Source organism: Centruroides sculpturatus, unplaced genomic scaffold (assembly GCF_000671375.1).
Source record: "Centruroides sculpturatus isolate CEXI.00-Female unplaced genomic scaffold, Cexi_2.0 scaffold1624, whole genome shotgun sequence".
In the NCBI taxonomy this organism is placed as follows: domain Eukaryota; kingdom Metazoa; phylum Arthropoda; class Arachnida; order Scorpiones; family Buthidae; genus Centruroides; species Centruroides sculpturatus.
In genome coordinates this window covers 71,167-93,370 of record NW_019385834.1, presented here as the reverse complement: position 1 = coordinate 93,370, position 22,204 = coordinate 71,167, and the positions used below count along the sequence as shown (strand labels likewise).

The 22,204-nt window shown below is 29.3% G+C and overlaps 2 protein-coding genes across 2 annotated transcripts in view; both read right to left on the bottom strand.

Moving 5' to 3' along the window:
• The window catches only part of LOC111642406 (protein zyg-11 homolog B-like), a 20,020-nt gene extending 12,250 nt beyond the window's left edge, over window positions 1–7,770 (bottom strand). Inside the window, exons 1-2 of the mRNA XM_023388754.1 lie at window positions 7,562–7,770; window positions 4,800–4,853 (exon numbers count right to left, since the gene is read on the bottom strand). Coding sequence (XP_023244522.1) covers window positions 4,800–4,853; window positions 7,562–7,723 — 216 coding nt within the window. The 5' untranslated portion in view covers window positions 7,724–7,770. The remainder of the gene's footprint in view (window positions 1–4,799; window positions 4,854–7,561) is intronic.
• A 3,776-nt stretch (window positions 7,771–11,546) lies between these two features.
• The window catches only part of LOC111642412 (protein zyg-11 homolog B-like), a 24,240-nt gene continuing 13,582 nt past the window's right edge, over window positions 11,547–22,204 (bottom strand). Inside the window, exons 2-4 of the mRNA XM_023388757.1 lie at window positions 18,614–19,558; window positions 12,112–12,290; window positions 11,547–11,656 (exon numbers count right to left, since the gene is read on the bottom strand). Of these exons, the coding sequence (XP_023244525.1) occupies window positions 11,547–11,656; window positions 12,112–12,290; window positions 18,614–19,485 (1,161 nt within the window). The 5' untranslated portion in view covers window positions 19,486–19,558. The remainder of the gene's footprint in view (window positions 11,657–12,111; window positions 12,291–18,613; window positions 19,559–22,204) is intronic.

Below are 22,204 nucleotides of genomic sequence, written 5' to 3'. Positions count from 1 at the left end.
AAATATGAAAATATATTTATCATAAAAAACCATGTTATAAAGAATATTTAATTATTTATCATAAAAATTTTGCATTTCAGAAGACAGTACCTAAAAATAAAAACATCTTTATTTCATTAAATTAAAAGTCATTTTAAAACCAATTTCTGATTTTGATAGTAACAATAGTTATATTGATAAAAATATAATGTTAATTCTAATTATTAATCTTAAGATAAGATGATGGCCTAATCTCTGTAGTATAGAGGAAATTACACAAGTCAGATGATTCTAAGTTACTTGACTTATGAACAAGAAAATGTTAGACAAATAGCTAGATCAAACTTTAGGTTAATAAAAGAAAAATAAAAGTTTATATTGGGTGTGAACTGTAAATTTACATATAAGATGGTCAATTGTTTTTACTCAGAAATAGGATTATTTTGCTTGTGATTCCAGAAATATAAATTAAGATTGAGATGAAAATACAGTGGAAGAAGTTTCTCCAGACAGAATAATAATTCCATGGATAACTCCAATGAATAAGTGTTGATAGTTCAAGAAACCAATCAAAAAGAGAGATAACTTAAATATCCACTAATGAAAGATTACAGGAGAGGTCTGCATAGAATAAAATCAGGGGCCGTATTCTGGTCACTGTCTCTGATCTCTCACAAGCCGGTCGCTGATTGGCTAATCCAACTGATTAGCCAATCAGCAACCGGCTTGCGAGAGACCAAAGACAGTGACCAGAATATGGCCCCAGGATAGACATTCCTGTCCTTATGGATTAGAACAAAACTTTTCAACACCTGTCAACCATCTCAAAGGAAAGATCTCAAGTGATAATCTATCTGCACACATATTTACATCTAGAAACCCATTTCGATTTGCCAACTTCCAAATCTCTCTCTCAACCCATAATATGTGTAAATGTGAGTGCATAAAATTGCATTGTCCAGCAATTCACAGTAAAAACAATGCACTTAGATAAAATTAAATACTGTTTCTAACAAGAAAGGAAAAGTAATTTCTGTCATTTTTTTTCAACAATCATGAATTTGTCGATATAAAAAGCAAAAACTTCTATTTGTGTGAAGTGAGTTTATGGTTCTTAATAATAAATCAATTGGTGTCATCCTGACAAAATTATTGGGCAATTTCAATTAGGTGTAGGATCCCACCCTAAGAATTCTCTTTTAGGCCAAATTATTCAGTTAATTAATTTAACATAGTTAGAAAATATTTCTGAAAATTTAGATTTATGATGCTCAGCTTTTATTGTATGTTTTCTATAATATTCCTTATAAGTATTTAAGAGAAAAAAATTCAGTTACCGTATTAATATATGATTCATTTCAATTTGAAGAATTCAAAATTTATAAATAATTACATATGAAATCGTTAACAACACNTTATAAATATTTAAACCAAATATAATTTTTAAAACATAACAGAATATAAATTTAATTTTAGTTGAATTTTAAATTTAGTTAACATTGACAAAATGAACATAATTTTGATTTGAATTGATAAAAGATGAAAAAATTAATAAATCATGTTACAGAGATGTCTGAAGCTTGTACCATGTTATGTTCAAAATCCAATAAATGAAGATCTAAGTTGAGGAAACCAAAAGTTTTATTCGAAGAGTAATGTTTTTGGGCCCATTTAATCCATCATCAATTCTTCCTATAGAACTTAAAACAAATGAAAGCACAAAATTTAACTGACAGTTGATTTTAGAATAATTAGAATAAAATTCAAAATTAATAGTTGTGATTGGAACAATATTAAATGTTGAAGTCTATAATATAAAAGTTATAAAATTCAAATGACTTAAAAATGGAAAACAGATGGGAACTGTTTAATTTAATAAGAATATGTTAAATATCTGCAGTCCATGCACTTAAGCAAACTAGGCTGAAACCTTTCTACAAGTGAAGAAATCAGAACTATCTAACCACCATTCCAAGCTACTTGTAAGTCTTGGACATTATGATTAATTAATCTAGCATGTTTAGACAAAATTATAACTGTTCTAATAATCTAAGCTGAGAGGGCAGTCCTGTTTCTCTGATTAAAACAGGAATGGTCCACATAACCTGTATTGTCAATTGTAAAGCCCAAAAGAATAACAAAGTGGATATTGGCAGGGTCTCTAGTAACTAAAGTGTAATGTTCCTTGATCCTCTTTGATAAGGATCGATACATAGATCCAATATAGTAGAAACTATCTGTATGTTTGACCGGTTTTATCATTTATATTCCTAGCTTATTCTCATCATTGATTTGGTTCTTGTCCCTTCTTAACATGTTAGCTGCCATCCGACACACCAGCAGTCATATGAATTACGGCCGTACAGAGCCATATGACGCATTGGCTGTTGGAGCCAACTTTATAAATGTGTGCGAGAGGCCACCACTAGGTTGTAAAATACAGGTTTTCAAACTTATTTTGACCATTGCCTACTTTGAGATTAAAAAAAATCTAGTCCCCCATATTTTTTAACTTACCTTTTTACATTACCATCTATTGCATATCTTAAAAACAGTTATTGCAAATATAATGTTTAAACATGCATTATTATATGGATAGGATGTGACCCATATCCTATTTCTGAGATCAAAAAATGTTTCAATGAGAAGAAATAAAACTCATATTTATATCACTGAGCCTTCTACTGCCCCCTGAAAGCCTCCAGCGCCCACAAGGAAGTGTTATCACACATTTTGAGAAAGAATAATGTAAAACAATGTCTTATAAAGCCAGGATAATTTAACCTTGAGTGAAACTACATTGGTTATAGCGACGTCAAGCAGTCGTATGGCTCTGTATGGCTGCAAATTAGTATGACCTCTGGCACATTGGATAGCCGTTAACGTCTTAAGATTTGTATCACTGTAGTCAATCTTTTAACACTTATACATATGTGTGTATCCTGTATGTAAAATCATAAGATTATAGAAGCAAAGTACTTATCTATGATAGTATAATATTTTAAATGTTCCTTTTGTTATTAAATTTAGAAGGCATTTATTAATGAGACCTTTCACGACCTTTCTAAGAAAGCCATGCTGGACAACAGTAGTACAAACCTCTCATCCTGTGCATTGTGATTGTGGGATAAATGATGGCACAGTTTATCAATGTGCAGAAGGCCACCAGTTTATGTAACACAATGTTATAAAACTTCCAATGTATCAACTGATATAAGCTTAAGAAATACTTTGGTACAATACTTTGGTCAAATTAAAAACAGAAATGTCTAAATAAGTCAGAGTCCAACTACTACTTTATTCCAAAGCTAATCTAATACTGATGAGTTATTGTGATATCTTCTAAAAAACAAAAAAATTAAATATATTTGTCATTATCCCAAATGAGTAGCACATTTATATTTCTCATATTAATTTGATGTGTCTTTGTATCTATTACCAGAGCCACAACTTATTCAACTTCAATCTTAATTTTATCACTATAAATCAGAGAACCCATAGAGACTCTAGAACTTTATAGATAAAAATCTTTGTCTCATCAGAAATACAAATTAAACAATAAAGCATCTAAATAATCTTATAGAGGCTTAAAAGAACTAACACAAGAGGTCACACTGGAAAATTTAAAAAAAAAAAAACACCAACCATTTTGCTAGTTTAAAATTTTTTTGCCACTAGTTTTATTTAATAATTAATGTAGTTGCTGGTAGACTTATCAGCTTGGAGTCTGGAATGCAAAAGTAACATGTTACATTGTCACTTATAAATACAAATAATTTTTTAATGAACAATTTCAAACAACATATTTGATTACAATGCTTAAACAATATTTCACATGTTCTGTCATGTTAAAATTTTTATGCTTTAGTCTACTGAAAAGAGATCAAAGTGAAAAAGTTTCATCCAAAAACTTCTTCAAATTTGTTTGTCTATATAGAAAAAAATCCCCAATCTGGAAACACTGCATAGCATTGCATGAAAACTGCCTTCAATTCTTAACAACACTTCTTTTTTTTCTGTCTGGATTTGCCATGTGACAAATGGCATTGATAGGTGTGTGGTGCACAGCTCAACATTCTGCTGTTTTTCTTAAAGCATGCTTTGTGATTTAATTTCACATTAACCTATTCGATGTTGAAATTTTTTTTTGTTGCCTGTGACGCCATGTTGAATTTTCGTCGATGTTAAGCCTAATTTTTTTTTTAAATAATAATCGTGTTTACTGTATCATAAAAAATTATTTTTTTATGTTTCACAAACAAAATATATACATTGAATAATATAAAAACAAAAAAGTTTTATTTTAAAAGTTTGCTTTAATATAAAAATTGTGACACAAAGCAACATCTAGTATCAAAAACGTTCCGATGTAAATATGGAAATATTCGGGATTGCCCACGCAGGTCAATGAGGTCAACACAAATATTTTTGGGATCAACATAGGAAAGGTTAAATGTTGAAATAAGAAGACTTTAGGGTTTTTATCACCATTTTAATAAAATTATCACCAAATAGCAATTTTGGCACTATGAAGCACAACTCGAGAACTAAAACCTATATACCTTCTGCTAATAATTAAATTTCTATTGAGGAATAATGCCATCTCTTGACCGATAATAATAAGCTATCATAATAAGCTATCATAATCATACATTCATTTTCTGTGTTCTCATTGGTTTTAAGTTCTGTAAGAAGAGCTAATGATGGGTCAAATGGGCCTGAAAACATTACTTTTCAAATTAACTATTGGTTTCCTCAACTTAGCAATTTACTTAGTGCATTTTAATAAATCGTATATGAAAACAAAGTAAAAAACTTACCACTTCCTGTAATATTCTATCACTACATAAAGTCAATAAGGTATTTTTTTGCAACTAAAAAATAAATTTTTTATAATTATGATTTTTGCATTTAACAATATAAATATATATTTTATTTATTATTAATATATATATATATACATACACACCAAATTCAACTTATTTAAACCATTAATTCATAATTCTGCTCCTAACATATACTATATACAGGTATCCCTTGATTAACACAGTTAGTTAATCTCTCAATCCTACCAACATATTTCAAAATCGCATTAATCAAAATACATGTTAAGTAAAGATAGCTGGTAATGCTGCATAAATTAAAACTTCTGCCGCATATATAAAGGGATTGCTGCAATTAATTTTACACATTAATCAAATCCCACTTNGAAATTGAAAACAGTATAGTGATTTTGTTTATTTTGCATTTATCAATGTAGTATTTTTGTTAATGTAATATGCACTGAAGAAAACATTTATTTGTAACATATCATGCTATATTTATATAAATAAATGCTAGATCTAATTTGAAATGACAAAAACATAGTTTAATTAAAATTTCATTAGTAAGAATATAAAGCATTGCTAATACTGCCCTGGCCTCTGGCAGTATCTGCACACTTTTGATAGCAGCATTACCTCTGAGAATTGGCTTTTAAAATCTCTTAGTCTGTATTTCATATATATCAATGTTTATATTTGGAATAAGATGAACAAGATCTTAATACAAATGCAATCAAATTCTTAACTACAATCATTTAGTTCTTCCAAGATTTGTAAAAGCAAGTAATTTATCATATGGCATTCAAGACAATCTGGAGTTGTCCCTTCTGTTAGGATTAAGTTGCATATCTTATTTCTGTTACAGCATAAAAGAAAACAATAATTTCACTGTGTTTCATTGCATATCACTTTCATAGTTGTTATATATTTTTTAGATTTAGTACTGTTTGTATTGCTATATTGTATTACAATATGTTAATGTTTTTAAATTAAGTCTAGAATGTCATTATGTGATTCATTTAAGAAAGGACTAAAAACTGATGTTTTATGTTAGTTAGATTTTTTTCAAAATATAATGTTTTTTATAATGATATTTAATATAGTATAACAATATATATATATTGTTATACTATATTAAATATCATTATAAAAAACATTATATTTTGAAAAAAATCTAACTAACATAAAACATCAGTTTTTAGTCCTTTCTTAAATGAATCACATAATGACATTCTAGACTTAATTTAAAAACATTAACATATTGTAATACAATATAGCAATACAAACAGTACTAAATCTAAAAAATATATAACAACTATGAAAGTGATATGCAATGAAACACAGTGAAATTATTGTTTTCTTTTATGCTGTAACAGAAATAAGATATGCAACTTAATCCTAACAGAAGGGACAACTCCAGATTGTCTTGAATGCCATATGATAAATTACTTGCTTTTACAACTCTTGGAAGAACTAAATGATTGTAGTTAAGAATTTGATTGCATTTGTATTAAGATCTTGTTCATCTTATTCCAAATATAAGCATTGATATATATGAAATACAGACTAAGAGATTTTAAAAGCCAATTCTCAGAGGTAATGCTGCTATCAAAAGTGTGCAGATACTGCCAGAGGCCAGGGCAGTATTAGCAATGCTTTATATTCTTACTAATGAAATTTTAATTAAACTATGTTTTTGTCATTTCAAATTAGATCTAGCATTTATTTATATAAATATAGCATGATATGTTACAAATAAATGTTTTCTTCAGTGCATATTACATTAACAAAAATACTACATTGATAAATGCAAAATAAACAAAATCACTATACTGTTTTCTGATTATAAGAGAATGTTTCAAGNATCGAAAAGAAAACGTGTTGTATTATCTTTAAAAGACAAATTAAAGTATTTGTTTCGATTATCCGGATTTTTCCTTATCCGGACTACCTTCATCCCCAATTAGTCCGGATAATCGAGGTTCTACTGTACTGTATCATGTCATCTTTTGAAGATATGTTAAACATTAATAAAAAGTTTAAATTAAACATCTGTATTCAACAAAGAGCAATTGACTCATGACCACTGAGCAAGATAGTTAGAAACATATATTATCAGTGTATAATACATTACATGATCCATTCATGATGACTTCTGATTGTTGTTTTTACCTTGAATGTAAGATACCACCAATTCTAAGATGCACCAGAGGCAGATTTCCAAAAGACTAAGTAGACTGAAGCTTAGGATGGCAAATTTTGAAGATCAGAAATTTTATAAAATACCAAATTATTTTTCTCATAAAAATTCTTATAGATATATAAATATATAATAATTTTAAAGGCAATAAATATAATTTTAGTTTAAAGAAGTTTCTTTAATGTTATTAAGGCAATCTGTTACCTAAGAGAATGACAAAAAGGTTGTAGATTAAAGGGTGCATAATGTTAAATCTGCCTTTGAGAAACATCTATTTTTCATATAAATAAAAATAAGCAAAAGCAAGGTATCTTAGAATCAAAGAAATAAGCTATGTATATTGTAAAAATTTAAAACAACAACATTAAGTCCAGGAAAAGTAAAAGTAATTTTTTACTATTTTCAGTGACTATGATTTATATTGAACCTTTTGGAAAAATAAATACATTAAAAGTTTGAGGTCAAATTTCATTTAAATTATGTTGTATCTGTAGATATGGTAATACTTTCAAATTTTTAAATTATAACAGTTATCAAAGTTAAATATAATTTTACTTACTTGCTGATGTGTTGGAAAGTTTTCCATAGCATTTAAAGTAAGTTCAACTACTTGTTTAAGCCATTTTGGGTGAATTTGCTGTCCTAAGTTACTTTTTGACAAATTGTAAAGACAAGCAGTAGCAGCCATTTGAATAACTAAGACTTTAGAGTGACGCTGCATGACAGGTAACACTAACTGTAAATATTAATATATTATTAATAAAAAAATTGAAATTTAACAAAGCAAATTATTAAGTCAACAACCTATTAAAAATTCTAAATCAGAGAATAAAATTCAAATTTTATTTTTGCATAAATGTTTNATAAGAGAATGTTCTTATACATGGGAAAAAATTGGCCATATAATTCTCAATATACCTAAAAAAAACTCACTGCTTTTAAGTCTTTTATAGTATCAAAAGCATTTTTTGTTTTTAAATTTTGGCTTTCGATTTTTAATAATGGTTACTCTAGAGATGTCACTGAATAATTACTGTATGAATACATTTACATTTAATTTATATTAACACACCAATGAAGTGCTCTTATAAGCTAAACAAACTGGCACATACAAGATGTACAAACTGGCACATACATTATGTACAAATTAAGAGCATGCTCTTAATTTGTACATAAAAACAGTAATTTAAATATTTAATAAAAATTTAATAAACAATATATTTACGAGAGTCATTCTAAAAGAAAAGAATGTTTTGATCTGACAAGCTGTGCAGTTCTCCCCCACCTCCACTTCACGGAACCTTCCCATTTTTTCACGCCAGTCTGACACTAACAGCAAGCAGCAATGATCGTTTACTGTATATAGTGTGACTTTGAAATGTGTGACAAAATTAAAGATTCTGCCAAATGTGATAAATGCCAAATGTTCATAGTGTAATATGCTTTTTGAATGCAAAAAACAGTCTGTCCTATTGAAATTTACAGACAGATAACTGAGGTTTATCTGTCTGTAAATATTCACTGACTATGATGAGCCATTCAAAACAAACAGCAGGGACTGTTGTCCAGAGGCATTGTGCTTCTTCAGGATAACGCACTTCCACATGCTGATGCTTTGACAAAACTTGCTTGAGTAGTTTAAGTGGGAAGTTTTTAAACATCCTCCTAGCTTGAACTTGGCTCAGAGTAATTACCATCTTTTCCCAAAAATGAAGGATTTTTTGGCCAGGAATCACTATGGAAGTGACAACAAACTGAAAGAGGACGTTAATGACTGATTCAAAAACTTGGCGGTAACCGAGTGTGTAGAAGGCATAGAAAAGCTGGTGATATGCTATAACAAATGTTTAAATTTGTATGGCGACTAAGTAGAAAAATAGCTAAGGTATCATATGTGTTGTAAAATAAGTTTTGTTTCATTATCTTATATAAAAATATCTAGAGAAACAAATGTTCTTTACTTATAAAATGACCTTCATATAATGATAAAGTTACCATATTTCCTTTAGTAAATCTCAGGATTCTCAAATAAGTTCCAAATTGAAAAGCATGGAAACATGCTTTTCAATTTGGCATTTATTTGAGTACTTCAAAAACATTTTCAATTCTTTTGAATTCTTCACTGTATATGTAGTTTAGAGTGGATTGTAAGGAGTTCACAAAAATACTCAAACAAAATTGGATGAGCAGTCACAAACAAAACCTTTCTACCAGTGATGAACTTAAACTTCCAAATGTTTTCGGCCTTCACCGAGGTCTGCTTCAGATGCTGTGAACTAAACTGGCTTTCCACTTGGACCGTTAGAACGATGCTGCCCAGTTTTTAAACATTGTATATATCAAATTTCACCCTTCTGACTGACTCCATCCAAATTCCTCAAACAGGTTAAAGACAGGAACACTATTGCGCATGCATAGAGATACCTGTTCGAGAAATTCAGAAGGAGTCAGGCAGAGGGGTGAAATTTGATATATATAATGTTTAAAAACTGGGCAGCATCGTTCTAACGGTCCAAGTGGAAAGCCAGTTTAGTTCACAGCATCTGAAGCAGACCTTGGTGAAGGCCAAAAACATTTGGAAGTTTAAGTTCATCACTAGTAGAAAGGTTTTGTTTGTGACTGTTCATTTCTCACACCAGTGTTTCTGAGAAGTCTATTATTGCAAAATTGGATACAATGAATAACATAAAAACAACCCAATTTTCAAACCAGCAGAAAGTTTTAATATATTATACAAACATACTAACAAGCCAGCATCAGGTCAATGCCAATGCAACTTCACATTCTAAAATAGAATGTAAAGTTGTACTGACCTGATGCTGGTCTGTTAGTAGGTCAAAAATGTTTGTCTAATACATTAAAACTTTCTGATGGTTTGAAAACAAGGTTGTTTTTTTATGTTCATGTAAGGATTTTAACTAAAATTCTTCAAATTGTCTAAATCAGTATTTTCCAAACTATGGATTGCAACCCAATATTGGGTCACATTTAAATTTTAATGGGATGCAAAATGCTACCACCTCCCACAGAAATACTCATAATACTTCAATTACTGAAATATTTTCTAAGAACTAGGAACAATAGAAGCATCTGTTAAGTAGTCTACTGAAAATTTTTAACAACTTTTTTTCTTATTATTTTCATTTAGTGTACATAAATGTGTGTATATAAAACTGATTTCTCTTTTCTGTTTTGAATAATATCAAAACAGATTTTTTACATAAGGTCATAGTCATAAAACCGTTTAAGTTCAATGGTTTTGAAAATATTTCCTTGTTTATTCAAACTTTTAGATTCATTGTCATACATAACAATAAATTATAAAAAAAAATAAGATGAATTTTGGCACAAGTGAATCAATAAATAATTTTTAAAGAATTTTTTTTCATATATATACAAAATGAAATTGACAAAATCATCTTACAATCTTAAAAGTACATTTTAAAAACGGGTTCATTATAAGCTTATAAAATAAAAACTTGTAATATTTTCCAAAGCAAAATTGACTCCCAAATAATTTTGAAACAGTGTTTTATTTACAATATTCAGTCTTACATTTCTTAATAGTTAAATTTCAATCATTAAAATTGAAATGGAAGTTAATAATTTGTTACAAATTGAAATTGGCCTGAATCACTCTCAATAGAAATGTACTCAATGTTACATTTCAAACACAGAAGTTATCATCAATAATACATAATTTTATTTCATTATATAATATACAATGACCCAGTTTACCAGATTTTTAATAAAGTTTATATTATAAACATTTGGGTCACAGAACCATTACAAATATTGGGTAGTGCAAGCAAAAAGTGAGAAATGCTGGTCTGAAGTTAGACAGCACTATTTCAAATTTGTGAAAACATTTTTTGAAATAAAGTTATAAATATTGTCAAATTCTAAGAAAAGGAAGTTGCAATTAAATTCATTAATCAAGAGCTTATCAGCTGAAGGGCAATTAGGAAAATTCTGATTCAAACTCACCATCTCTTTCCAAGAGCAATGGTAAGTTGAAATTAGAACAGGGGTGACAAACCTATGGCATGCATACCCAAAGTGGCAAATAAGGAGAAATCATCTGGCATGTAACAAATCATTTGATTTTAATTAATCATAATCTATGTTTTTCATTCATCCTTTTGGTTTATCACTTGATCATTCTTTTTTCAATCAGCTTTATTACATTTATTCTAATTAAGGCATATTCATTACATTTCATTAAATATCATTACTTAAACTCCAAAACTTCAGCATGCATAAACATTTTTAAAGCTAACTATGCTTACTATATGGAATGCAGGCTCAAAAAGGTTCACCATCCCTAAACTAGAAGATGATTCTTCTCTTTTTTTTTTAAAACCATTTTTGCTCTGTAGCCACTAAGAGGACCTTTTTAGAAAGCCATTATGAATTCAGCCATGCCCACAATGAAGCAGCCAGAGAGTGAGGGATGTGGCCAGACATATCACCTCCAAAACTTTTTGAGATTTTCAACCTGTCCAGATTCAATCCAGGTACCCCCAGAATATTAGGCTACCACCTTAACTGTTCAGCCATCTGGTATCACCAGCAGATGATAAGATCATGCAACATTGTGGGAAACACAAACTACAATGTAATAATTGAATTGGAAGATGCTGAATCAGGTTAACTAGAAAACAATAATTATTTCAAATGTTATAGCAGTAACCCATAAATACAATCAATAAATAATTTTAATAGTACAAAAACCCCAAGTCTTCTAATAAACCATGAGGGATACATGCATTTTAAAATATATCCCCAAAGTTTAAAGAAATATAGTACATTATTTTTATGCTGTAATTGTAATAAGAGTGAAAAAGTGAGTATTTAAATATATTATAAAAACCTGCATAAGTTACAGTTTATGTGAAGTTTGTGTTAATATAAAATAGATTTGTGATCCCTTGAGCAAGGAAAGATAGTCAATTTCAATGTTAATGAATCCAGTTAATACAAAGTGCCAATTTTTAAGTCCCTTTAAAATACTAATTAATTTCATTCATTTGTATATTAATTATTATCAGTATACTATTTATTAATAATAATAATAATGTTATATCATTATAAAATTCTCTACAAAACTGCTATAAAAATTAAAACAGCATATTTTCATATAATGAATAATTTTAAAAATTAAAATAATCACCACTAAATTTGGGTTATATAATGGATCTGTTTCCTTTGTAAACATATCATCAAAACAAGCTTCTGTCAACATTAAACCAAGGAACTTTATATTAGGATGAAGTTTTAAGAAAGTCCTGTAAAATAAAAAATTATTTATTAAATAAATTATTACTTATTCCTAATATAACTGCTCATTTTCTCTCTCTGTTATATATATATATTTTTATAGAAAAAAATTTATGTCCAATACAACAAAAACCACACTAAATCAGGAAAATATAACAATATACTATTTATATAATAAATGAGAGTAAATGTGTGTGTTTAGTAGTACTTTTACATTTGAAAAATATTTAGTTTAGTTATACATTATATCTTCATTCTAACCTATAACGTATTAAATGCATAGTTATAAATTATGAGATCAGATGTTAAATATTTAAATGTTTTTGTAAACATATTGGCATAAGAACTTTTGTGTATTCATATTAATTTTAGATTGTTTTTTGAAAGATCTTAGGTTTTTTCAATATTTTTAGTTATATAAAAAAAAAGTAAACTGCTAAAGTTAAGGTTACCAAAATTACTTTCTTGAAATATAAATTCTTTATATTTTACTTATATTTTCACATAAATATTGTTCAGAAAAATGTTAGAAAATATCTTACACTAAAAATTTAATATATTTATTATTATTAGAACAAAACAATTATTTTATATCTAAAATAATTTTTAGATATTAAATAATTGTTACGTTCTAAAATAATTTTTAGATATAAACATTAATTATTAACATTAGTTTTAATAAGATAAGAAATATTCATCAATTTTTTATTATTTATTTAGAATTGTTTTTCAAATTTTTTTTTTACCTCACAGCACACTCGAACTTCTATTAAATTTCTGCAGCACAAAATTAATGGGGGAAAAAAAAATCACATGATTTAAAGTTGTGTTGACTGCTCATACAATTTGTTCTCAAGATTAATGAATTGTCTGATCAGTGTGTATTCAAAAGGAATCCCATCATGTATGAATTACAACATAACAACAAAAACCAATTGATTTATTCTGCATTCTAAAAGTATACAAAATCCCCATAAGAAGCAACAAGAGAGTAAATGATTTATGTTATGTAGGGGCTACTTTGTGGTCATTAGCAGTGAGAATCAAGAAACATAAAAATGACATCAGTAAATCCAACTACAGCACTGCATTGGCAACATATGTATTGGCTGACCCCCAATCGGTTTCTGTTCTATGGAACCATGCTAAAATAATATTGAGATTGCAGAGGAACAAATAAAATATGAAGAAGTCTGGCACATTTACAATGTTACATTGAAAGAGCAGGCAATTAATTTCAAGGATGTTAGCATAATACCAGAAGTGTAAGAAGTATTGCTGCATAGCGATACTGAACGATATTTTAAACTTTATTATTTGTATATATTTATGCTTGTATTTATTTATTTATCAAAATATGAGCTTATAAAATCAAAATTTGTTCCATCAAATGCATTCTGTAAAGCAAATATGTTCTAGAAAAACTGTTAGATGTTCACTCCGAGATTGTTTAAGACAATTAAAAACATTTGAATAAATAAATTTTTCACTGCTTTAGAAGGTTTTAGAGTTTGTATTTGTACAATTGCAATTCCTATAAAAGTAATAGATTCATTAAATAGAAAAAAGAAAAAATAATATGCCTGTTTTCTGTAACTCTCTCTTCACAAACATTAATACCATATTTACTCTCATATAAGACGAGGTTTTTACTCATTTTTCATTGTTTCAAAAATCTAGTTCGTCCTATATGCACGAGCAAAGGATTCTTTGTGTTTTTGCAATAATTTTTGTCAACACTATCTTTGCATTTTTTACCAGATGCTCTCTGTCTGGTGTTTAAAAACAAAAGTATTTTATCTGGGTTGTTTCAATCATTCTTGTGTATTGTCAGGAGATGAATAGCAATAGAAAAGCAAAGCTTTTGAAATGAATTCCAATTTGAAATTCCAAAATCACACAGGAGCTCAATATAAATTTTAATCCATTCCCATGCGAAAAGAGATGATTATTTGGTAATCAAAATTCGGAGAAACTCAGAAGTGTAATCGACGAAGAGTGGATTTGACTGTTAAGAATTGGCAAAAAAGATTTCCAATTGTCCAGCTTTACATGAACAAATTATGTTGTCAATTTTACAAGATTTTTCCTTGAAGTTTAAAATGCAAGTAATTTTTGTGGGACAATGTGTGCATTTATTTACATTTGACATCTTACTTGTGATTAAATGAAATAAAATTAAATTGTACAGTAGAGCCTCGAAAACTCGGCCTAATGTGGACTGAAGGGTGGCTGAGTTTGTGAAAATGCCAGGTTATCGGGAATGGGGTTAAAAAAAAAGTATGAGTGTTTCCTCAAAAAATACTGTACTGTACTTGTATGTATTGTTTACTTGAGAATACAACAGAGAATAAACTGCCCAAATACCTTTAAACAAAGGAAAAGTACGTCTTTTATGAAGGCATAGAGCCTTTACTACATGAAAATGAAAATTAATGAATACACTGTACAGTAATTTATCTGATAAGACAGACCTCAGAAAAATACTTTATGAGGCATAAAGCTGTCTTTATCATGAAAATTAATTAACTAAGGATTTTTTTGCCCTGCCAGGGTGTGGCCGAGTTATCCGGAGTGCTGTGTTATCGAGTCCGAGTTTTCAAGGCTCTACTGTATTAATAAATCTAATTTTCTTTATTTTGATCCTTAAAGTCACATCTCGTCTTATAAGCGAGTAAATACGGTATTTCAAAACAGTGAAAGAGAAAAAAACAAATACTTGCCTTGGGCTACTCTTGATTTAAAACATGGCATCTCACAAGAGAAACCCAGTAGTTTGTCATCACTGGTTTCAATACAATTTTGTGGATGCGCGGTACTTATTTGTACAGTACTGAAACTCTGCCAAAGCCACTGGACCCACTAGTCAGGCATACTCATTAAAATTAGGATAAAAGTTTTCTACAACCATTAATACCAATATGGAACACTGATTCATAAAGTAGCAGCATGGTGTGATCAGTAAGATGTCATGTATGGAGGCTTTTTTCTTGGGTTCAGTCCTTATATGATAAGTTGTATTTTTTTTTTACATTTATACAGTAGAGCATCGATTATCCGACCCCCAGATTAACCATCACATCGGTTAACCGACCATTCTAGTCAGCAAATTTCAAATGTCCGGTAGTGATGTGGCGCTACAATATTTGGCTATGTCTTGGCTACTTTAATATTATTTTTGTTAACTTTTGCATGTTTCACCTGGCTCAATCATGAAAGGGAGGCCAGTATTTAAATGAGACTTAATTTTCTAATTATGCGTGGTTGTTTGTTTTGTTAGCAATAAAATAATTTTTAATGATACAATAGAGACAATTATTATTTTAAAAAAAAATTGTTAGGCTTAAAATCGATGAAAATTCAACGCGAAACAGCTTAATAGCGAAATACTAATATACTAATTACATGGGATATACTAATATACTATACTAATAATGTATTTTTTTCATTATTTTCGGTTATCCAATTTTTTCAGTTATCCGACCAACCCGAGTCCCCAATTCAGTCAGATAATCGATGCGCTACTGTAACTTAATCTTTTCATTTTTAAATTTCTTATGTACAATTTTTAAGGTCATTAAAAATATATTTTTTACTTTAATCATTCCATTTTTAGAAAGTATATAAAACAACTTTATAATCACATTTTGCATTATTTAATGTAATGTAGGTTTTTATAGATTTCTTAATTGAAATATTACAGCCACACACAAAAAATTAAAAGTTTTTATTAATAATAGTTAGATCATGGGATGGTCAAAATTTTTCTCAAATATAAAATATAAACAAATTATAATTCTAAGAAATATAATTTATGAATTAAAAAGAGAGAATCAAACTGCGACATTAACAAACACAAAATTTAATGAAAACAGAGTACTTTTGCCCAGCTTTGGCAGGCAAATTGTTCTTTATGAAATATAACCAAGAACATTTGTTCTCTTCTTTGCTGTTACATGCAGGCTATTCATCATATAAAAAAAAGAAGATATATAATAATCAGTTCACTAATAGTTATTTTAGAATGAAATAGAAAAGTAAAAAATGGATACATAGAATTATATTTTGTTGGAGAAAGAGTTTACTAAAAATGGCAATCACAAATTGATTTTTTTTTTTTTGTTTTGCAGAGACTTTAAAACAAAACAATTAAAACAGCAAAACTGTATTTGGGACAAGACTATGTCTCGGAGACTCACTACTAAGCGATGCATTTTTGATGAAATTAACCTATCCAACTTCAAAATTTCTCTTCATTGCGTGTCAGCCCGGGTTGAATTTTTGTCGATACATAATGAAAATGTCCCGTTTCTGAAAAATAATCGTGGTTATTGTATCGTCCAAAATAATTTTTTTTATTTTGCACAGACAATATACAGTTTAACCCGATTATAATGTCATCAGTTGTAGCGACATCCCTAATATAACGTCAAATTTTTATCAGTTCCACAATTTTACTATACTAGATAATGTTAAAAAACCTACTTGTAACAACATAAAACCCTGTTTTAATGTCATATTTGAAGCACTCCCAAATTTACAAAATTATAAGGACCTTGAATAAGTTCTCGCTGTTTTCCAACAGATGGCGTTACCAGAACCACGTGTGTTTATTTTTAGATGGTGACGCATCTGTAAGGAAGTACAATAAGTGACCTTGAAATTCAGTATATGTCATTTTACCGAAGTGTAAACAACTTATTTTTTCATTGTGTTAAACATGTCTAGTTTCGTGCCAAAAAAAGAGTATTTGCGGGGAATTTTATTGCACTATTTTATTCAAAAAAAATCTGCAGCTGAAGCACACAGAATTCTTGTTGAGACTTACGGCGACCATGCTCTGTCGGAAACAACATGCAGAGATTGGTTTAGACGCTTCAAAAATAATGATTTTGATGTTGAAGATAAAGAACGATCTGGTGCACCAAAAAAGTTTGAAGACAAGGAATTAGAGGCATTACTTCATGAAGACTCATGTCAGACGCTAGCTGAACTTGCAGAATCATTAGGAGTTGATCACACAACAGTTTCGAAACGTTTAAAAGGATTAGGAATGATTCAAAAGCAAGGACATTGGGTGCCGTACGAGTTGAAGCCGAGAGATGTCGAACGGCGTCTTTTCACATGTGAACAGCTGCTTCAACGGCAGAAAAGGAAAGGTTTTCTGCATCGTATCGTGACAGGTGACGAAAAATGGATACACTACGATAACCCTAAGCGTAGAAAATCGTGGGGTAAGCCCGGTCATGCATCAACATCGTCAGCAAGGCCGAATATCCATGGTTCGAAGCTTCTGCTCTGCATTTGGTGGGATCAGCTAGGTGTAGTTTATTACGAGCTGCTCAAACCAAACGAAACTATCACGGGAGATCGCTATCGACTACAATTGATGCGTTTGAGCCAAGCATTGAAGGAAAAACGGCCGCTATATGAGCAGAGACACGACAAAGTGATTTTGCAACATGACAATGCTCGGCCACATGTTGCACAACCGGTGAAAACGTACTTGGAAACGCTTAAATGGGAAGTCCTACCCCACCCGCCATATTCACCAGACATCGCCCCTTCCGATTATCACTTGTTCCGATCGATGTCACATGGCCTGGCTGAGCAGCACTTTCGTTCTTATGAAGATGCCAAAAAATGGGTTGATTCTTGGATAGCCTCAAAAAACGTGTCGTTTTTCCGACATGGAATTCAAATGCTGCCAGAACGATGGGAGAAAGTAGTGGCTAGTGATAGACAATACTTTCAGTGACGTGTTTATTACGACTTTTTTAAAATAAAGTGTTAATTTTCACAAAAAAACAGCGAGAACTTATTCAAGATCCTTATACATTACAAATTTTATTTAACAAAGAAAATACTACATGCTCAGTCCTAGGGTCAGAGTCCACTTCCTAGAACGATTGTGGGTGGTACTCTCACCACCTGACTTCGGTTTGCCTGTTTGTAGAGAGAGTCACCACTTTGTATTTTATTTTGACTCGGTTCTCGGTTCCTTGAGTACCTACAGGTCTGGTTTTTTTTATGTGCGCATGATTTGGACACCTAATACTCTATGCCAAATTGCAATTCCTGACATGTACTCCTTCATAACTCCAAGCTAGTAACACAGCAAGCAGTACAATTTTATAAACAAGACATAGTCTTGTCAATAACTTCCAAACAAAATTTTCAAAGAACTGATTCACTTATATCTATTATTACATTATTATTTTCTTAAAATTAAAAATCTAATATAAATAAATTTTATTTTTAATATATATTAAGAATTGTAATTATATAAAATATATATTTATTATTAACCAAAATATATTTAATCACTTACTTTAAATCTTCTATATCAATACCATCCTTTCCAGAAATATCAAGTGAATAAAGATGAGGCAGACAAAATGGTTTATTTAACAGATCAGATATTTTATATCTGAGCGGTGAAAGCATTTCTAATGGATGATCTTTATCTTCTGATAAATCAAGATAACGGAGTTGATACAGTTCGCATAATAATGGCACTACTTCTTCAAAATTCACAATTTTTAAATTATATAAATTGAGTGATTTCAATTTATCTTTACATTTTCTTAATGGGGTGATATCTTTTACTCGAGTACTTGATATATCCAAATTCTCTAAAAGTGGCAAGTCTTCTGTGATGATTTCTAATCCATGACTGTTGAATTCTGTGTTACTAACATTAAGAGTTTGTAAATTTCGAAGTTTTGAAAGTGCTACAACAACACAAAATTTTCCACTATTAGTAAAAGTACTATTGGAAACATTGAGTAATCTTAAATTGTGTAAAGTCCAATCCCCAAGACAACCAATCAAATCATTAACAGTTACTTTTGATAAGCCGTTTACTTCTAATTCTGTAATTTTATGTGATCGTAAAACCCGTAATCCACGTGTTGTGATATTGCCTGCATTATGGATTCGAACTTTTTGTAGTCTTGTAACACGAGAACCAAATAATGTTAAAATTTGATCATTTAAATGTCCTTTTTCACTAAGAATCTCCAATAGTTGTTGTGATATCTCAGTATGAAAAAATGCATCTGGATTCCTAAATACATACCCAGCAGCACTTTCATCACATTTTGAAATGGTATTATTTGTCTTTCTATCACAAATAACAGAAATATTTTCACAAACAAATTCTACACAATATTCTTGTAAAGAAGCAGGTGATTCATACATAGTGATGGAGAAAATGACCAGATGTTCACTATTATATACTTGAACACAAATAAAGCATAATAATTATGTATTCCTAAAAAAAAAAGTTATAAATTAGTTTTATAATAGAAAACTTTACTTTAAATTTAGAGATATTAATTTAAAATTTTATATGTTTAAATTTAGCTATTATATTTTAATTACACAGATGACAGATTTAATTACATATATTTTCTTATATGTAAAATAAGAAAATATTATGTTATTATTCACATCTATAAAAAAAAATTACTTTATAGAACCGATCATTTTCTAGTAACAACATCTTAATCTTTTAAAAGTTTTAATTTTTCATATTATATAATATATAAATATATTTAATACATATGTATGTTTGGTTATTCTAATAAATTGATTACTAAGCATAATCACTGGTTATTTTACAAAATAATATTTGTGGTTATTGTGATAAAATACACACAATTAATTATTTTCACCAGTTATTCTACATAACAACTAAACCTTTTTGGCTAAAGTAATATTTTATAAAGTATAGAATATTTTTATTGTTCCATTTTTAAATGACAACCTGCTATTTGTTGGAACAGCAGGACAAATTGTCATGACATTTCAAATTATAGAGTATTCCATGTCTTTTGCAACCACATTTTGTTGAAATGCATTATCCCTTGCAGTTGACACTCTTGTACCCTTGACTGCCTGTGATACACAATTTTCTGGAAAAGTCAGAAGAAGACACAATAACATTGGGAAGTTCCACTTGTAAAATGAAAATCTCCTGACAAATGACAAACTGGTTCCTTAAATACTTTTCAGCCAACTGCTCTTTTTTGATGCCAATACCATATATCTTGCCATCAGCATCCACCAGAAGAATGTCCGCTAGAATGTTCCTGGATCACGCCCTTCTTCTGTCAACATCAGGAACTCACAGTTTTATGGTGTCTCCAATCTTGCCCCTTGAAAACTTTCACTAGGGTTGGGAACACTGTGCACATATGTAATCAGACGTGGAAGGCATCATATATAACTGAGACAAGTTCAAACTTGAATCTGTCTCAGTCTACAAACCTGAGAAACATGAGATTTATCACTTTAATCAGACTGTGCTGGTTATTGTTCATAATTACAGGTTAATGTGACTAATTTTACAAAAACATGTATAATTTATCACATTCACAAAACTGCTGGTTGTTATATAGAATAAATTGATAAATCTGGTTATTGTGCATATTCACCAAATTGATCAATTTAATTGTAACACATATATATAAATACACACATGTATTTTAAATATTTTTAGAACATGTAGATTCTACATTTAAATTTTTTCCATTTATAAATCTCTCTGAATATTTCAACAATTAAAAAAGATTTTCAAAAACTGTATTTTGAAAATATTTAATTATTAAAATATTAAAAAAGAAAAAAATTTTTATGAATGAATGGAGAATTCCAAATTAAATACAGTAGGATGCTAACATATGCAGACTCAATATAGTACATGTGGTTTCAGGTTTATGCTATTGGCAATCAAAGAAAAAAATTGAAATACATAAAAGAAAAATTTTGTAATTGCATGCTAAATCCACAATTTTCCAACATGCAAAAAGTCTCACAGCATCTCTCTCAGTTGTACTCACTCTCAAAGCATTATCAGCTAGAAAACTGATAGTTTAACATTAAATATGAATATACACACATTGTTTTTGTATTTTTACAAATGTGTAGTCCATCCTTTTGTAAATTTAATTTATGTAGATGGATATTTAAACAATAACGATTAGAATTATTAATATGATTAATTTTTTAATTCATATTCAAATTTTCTGAAATAAAATTAAATGTCAGATATTCTGAAAGAAAATTTAAAAAATTTTTAACAGTATTTCAATCTAATTTGTATCTTGGCAATCATCATAACAAAAGATTTTGTAAATAAAAAATTTGCTTCTTTATCAAATAATGTTAACATTTCTAATTCTAACATCTTGTCAAAAACTTGTTTATGGCAGCAAAGCAACAAATATGTTTTGATAGTATTGACATAACAATATCTACTAAATTTTTAAAATCTTAAAAATTCAAGCCTTACAAATTCATATCAGTACCACAAATAAAATTCAAAAGTATAAAAGAAATTTTAAAAATCTGCAAGGGTCAACTTTAGAGATTATTTAAATTAAAATATATGAAGTCTACTTATATCACATATTTTAATTCAATCTTTATAAGTATTAATAATTTCTTTAAATCAAGCAACATCTTAAACTTTTTGAATATATAAAAATTTTAATCAAATATTTTAATAAATTTTAATTTTTATGAATTTGTATATCTCAGCTATTTAGAAAATCAATTACTGTATATAAACATCATAAACCTGACATTAATTAGAGCCAAACAATTGCTGTAAGGGACTAGACTAATGTATTGAACTATTGTTCTGTGATAACAACCCACGAAAAAACCTTTTTTTTTTACGAGTGTTATGTCACTAGTAAATTCCACAAGTACTTTCGACCTCCACCGAGGTCTGCTTCAGGTGGTGACTGGCCGTGTTTCGACCCGACCGTCGTAACGATGTTGCCAACGATGTAAATAAATAAATGTGCGCGTCGGGTTTCACCCCTCCGACCACCATTGCTCGAACTCCTCGATTAAATACTTCCACGCCTGTGCAAGTGTTTCCCCATCCTTGTAGTTGATGCAGTTGCCC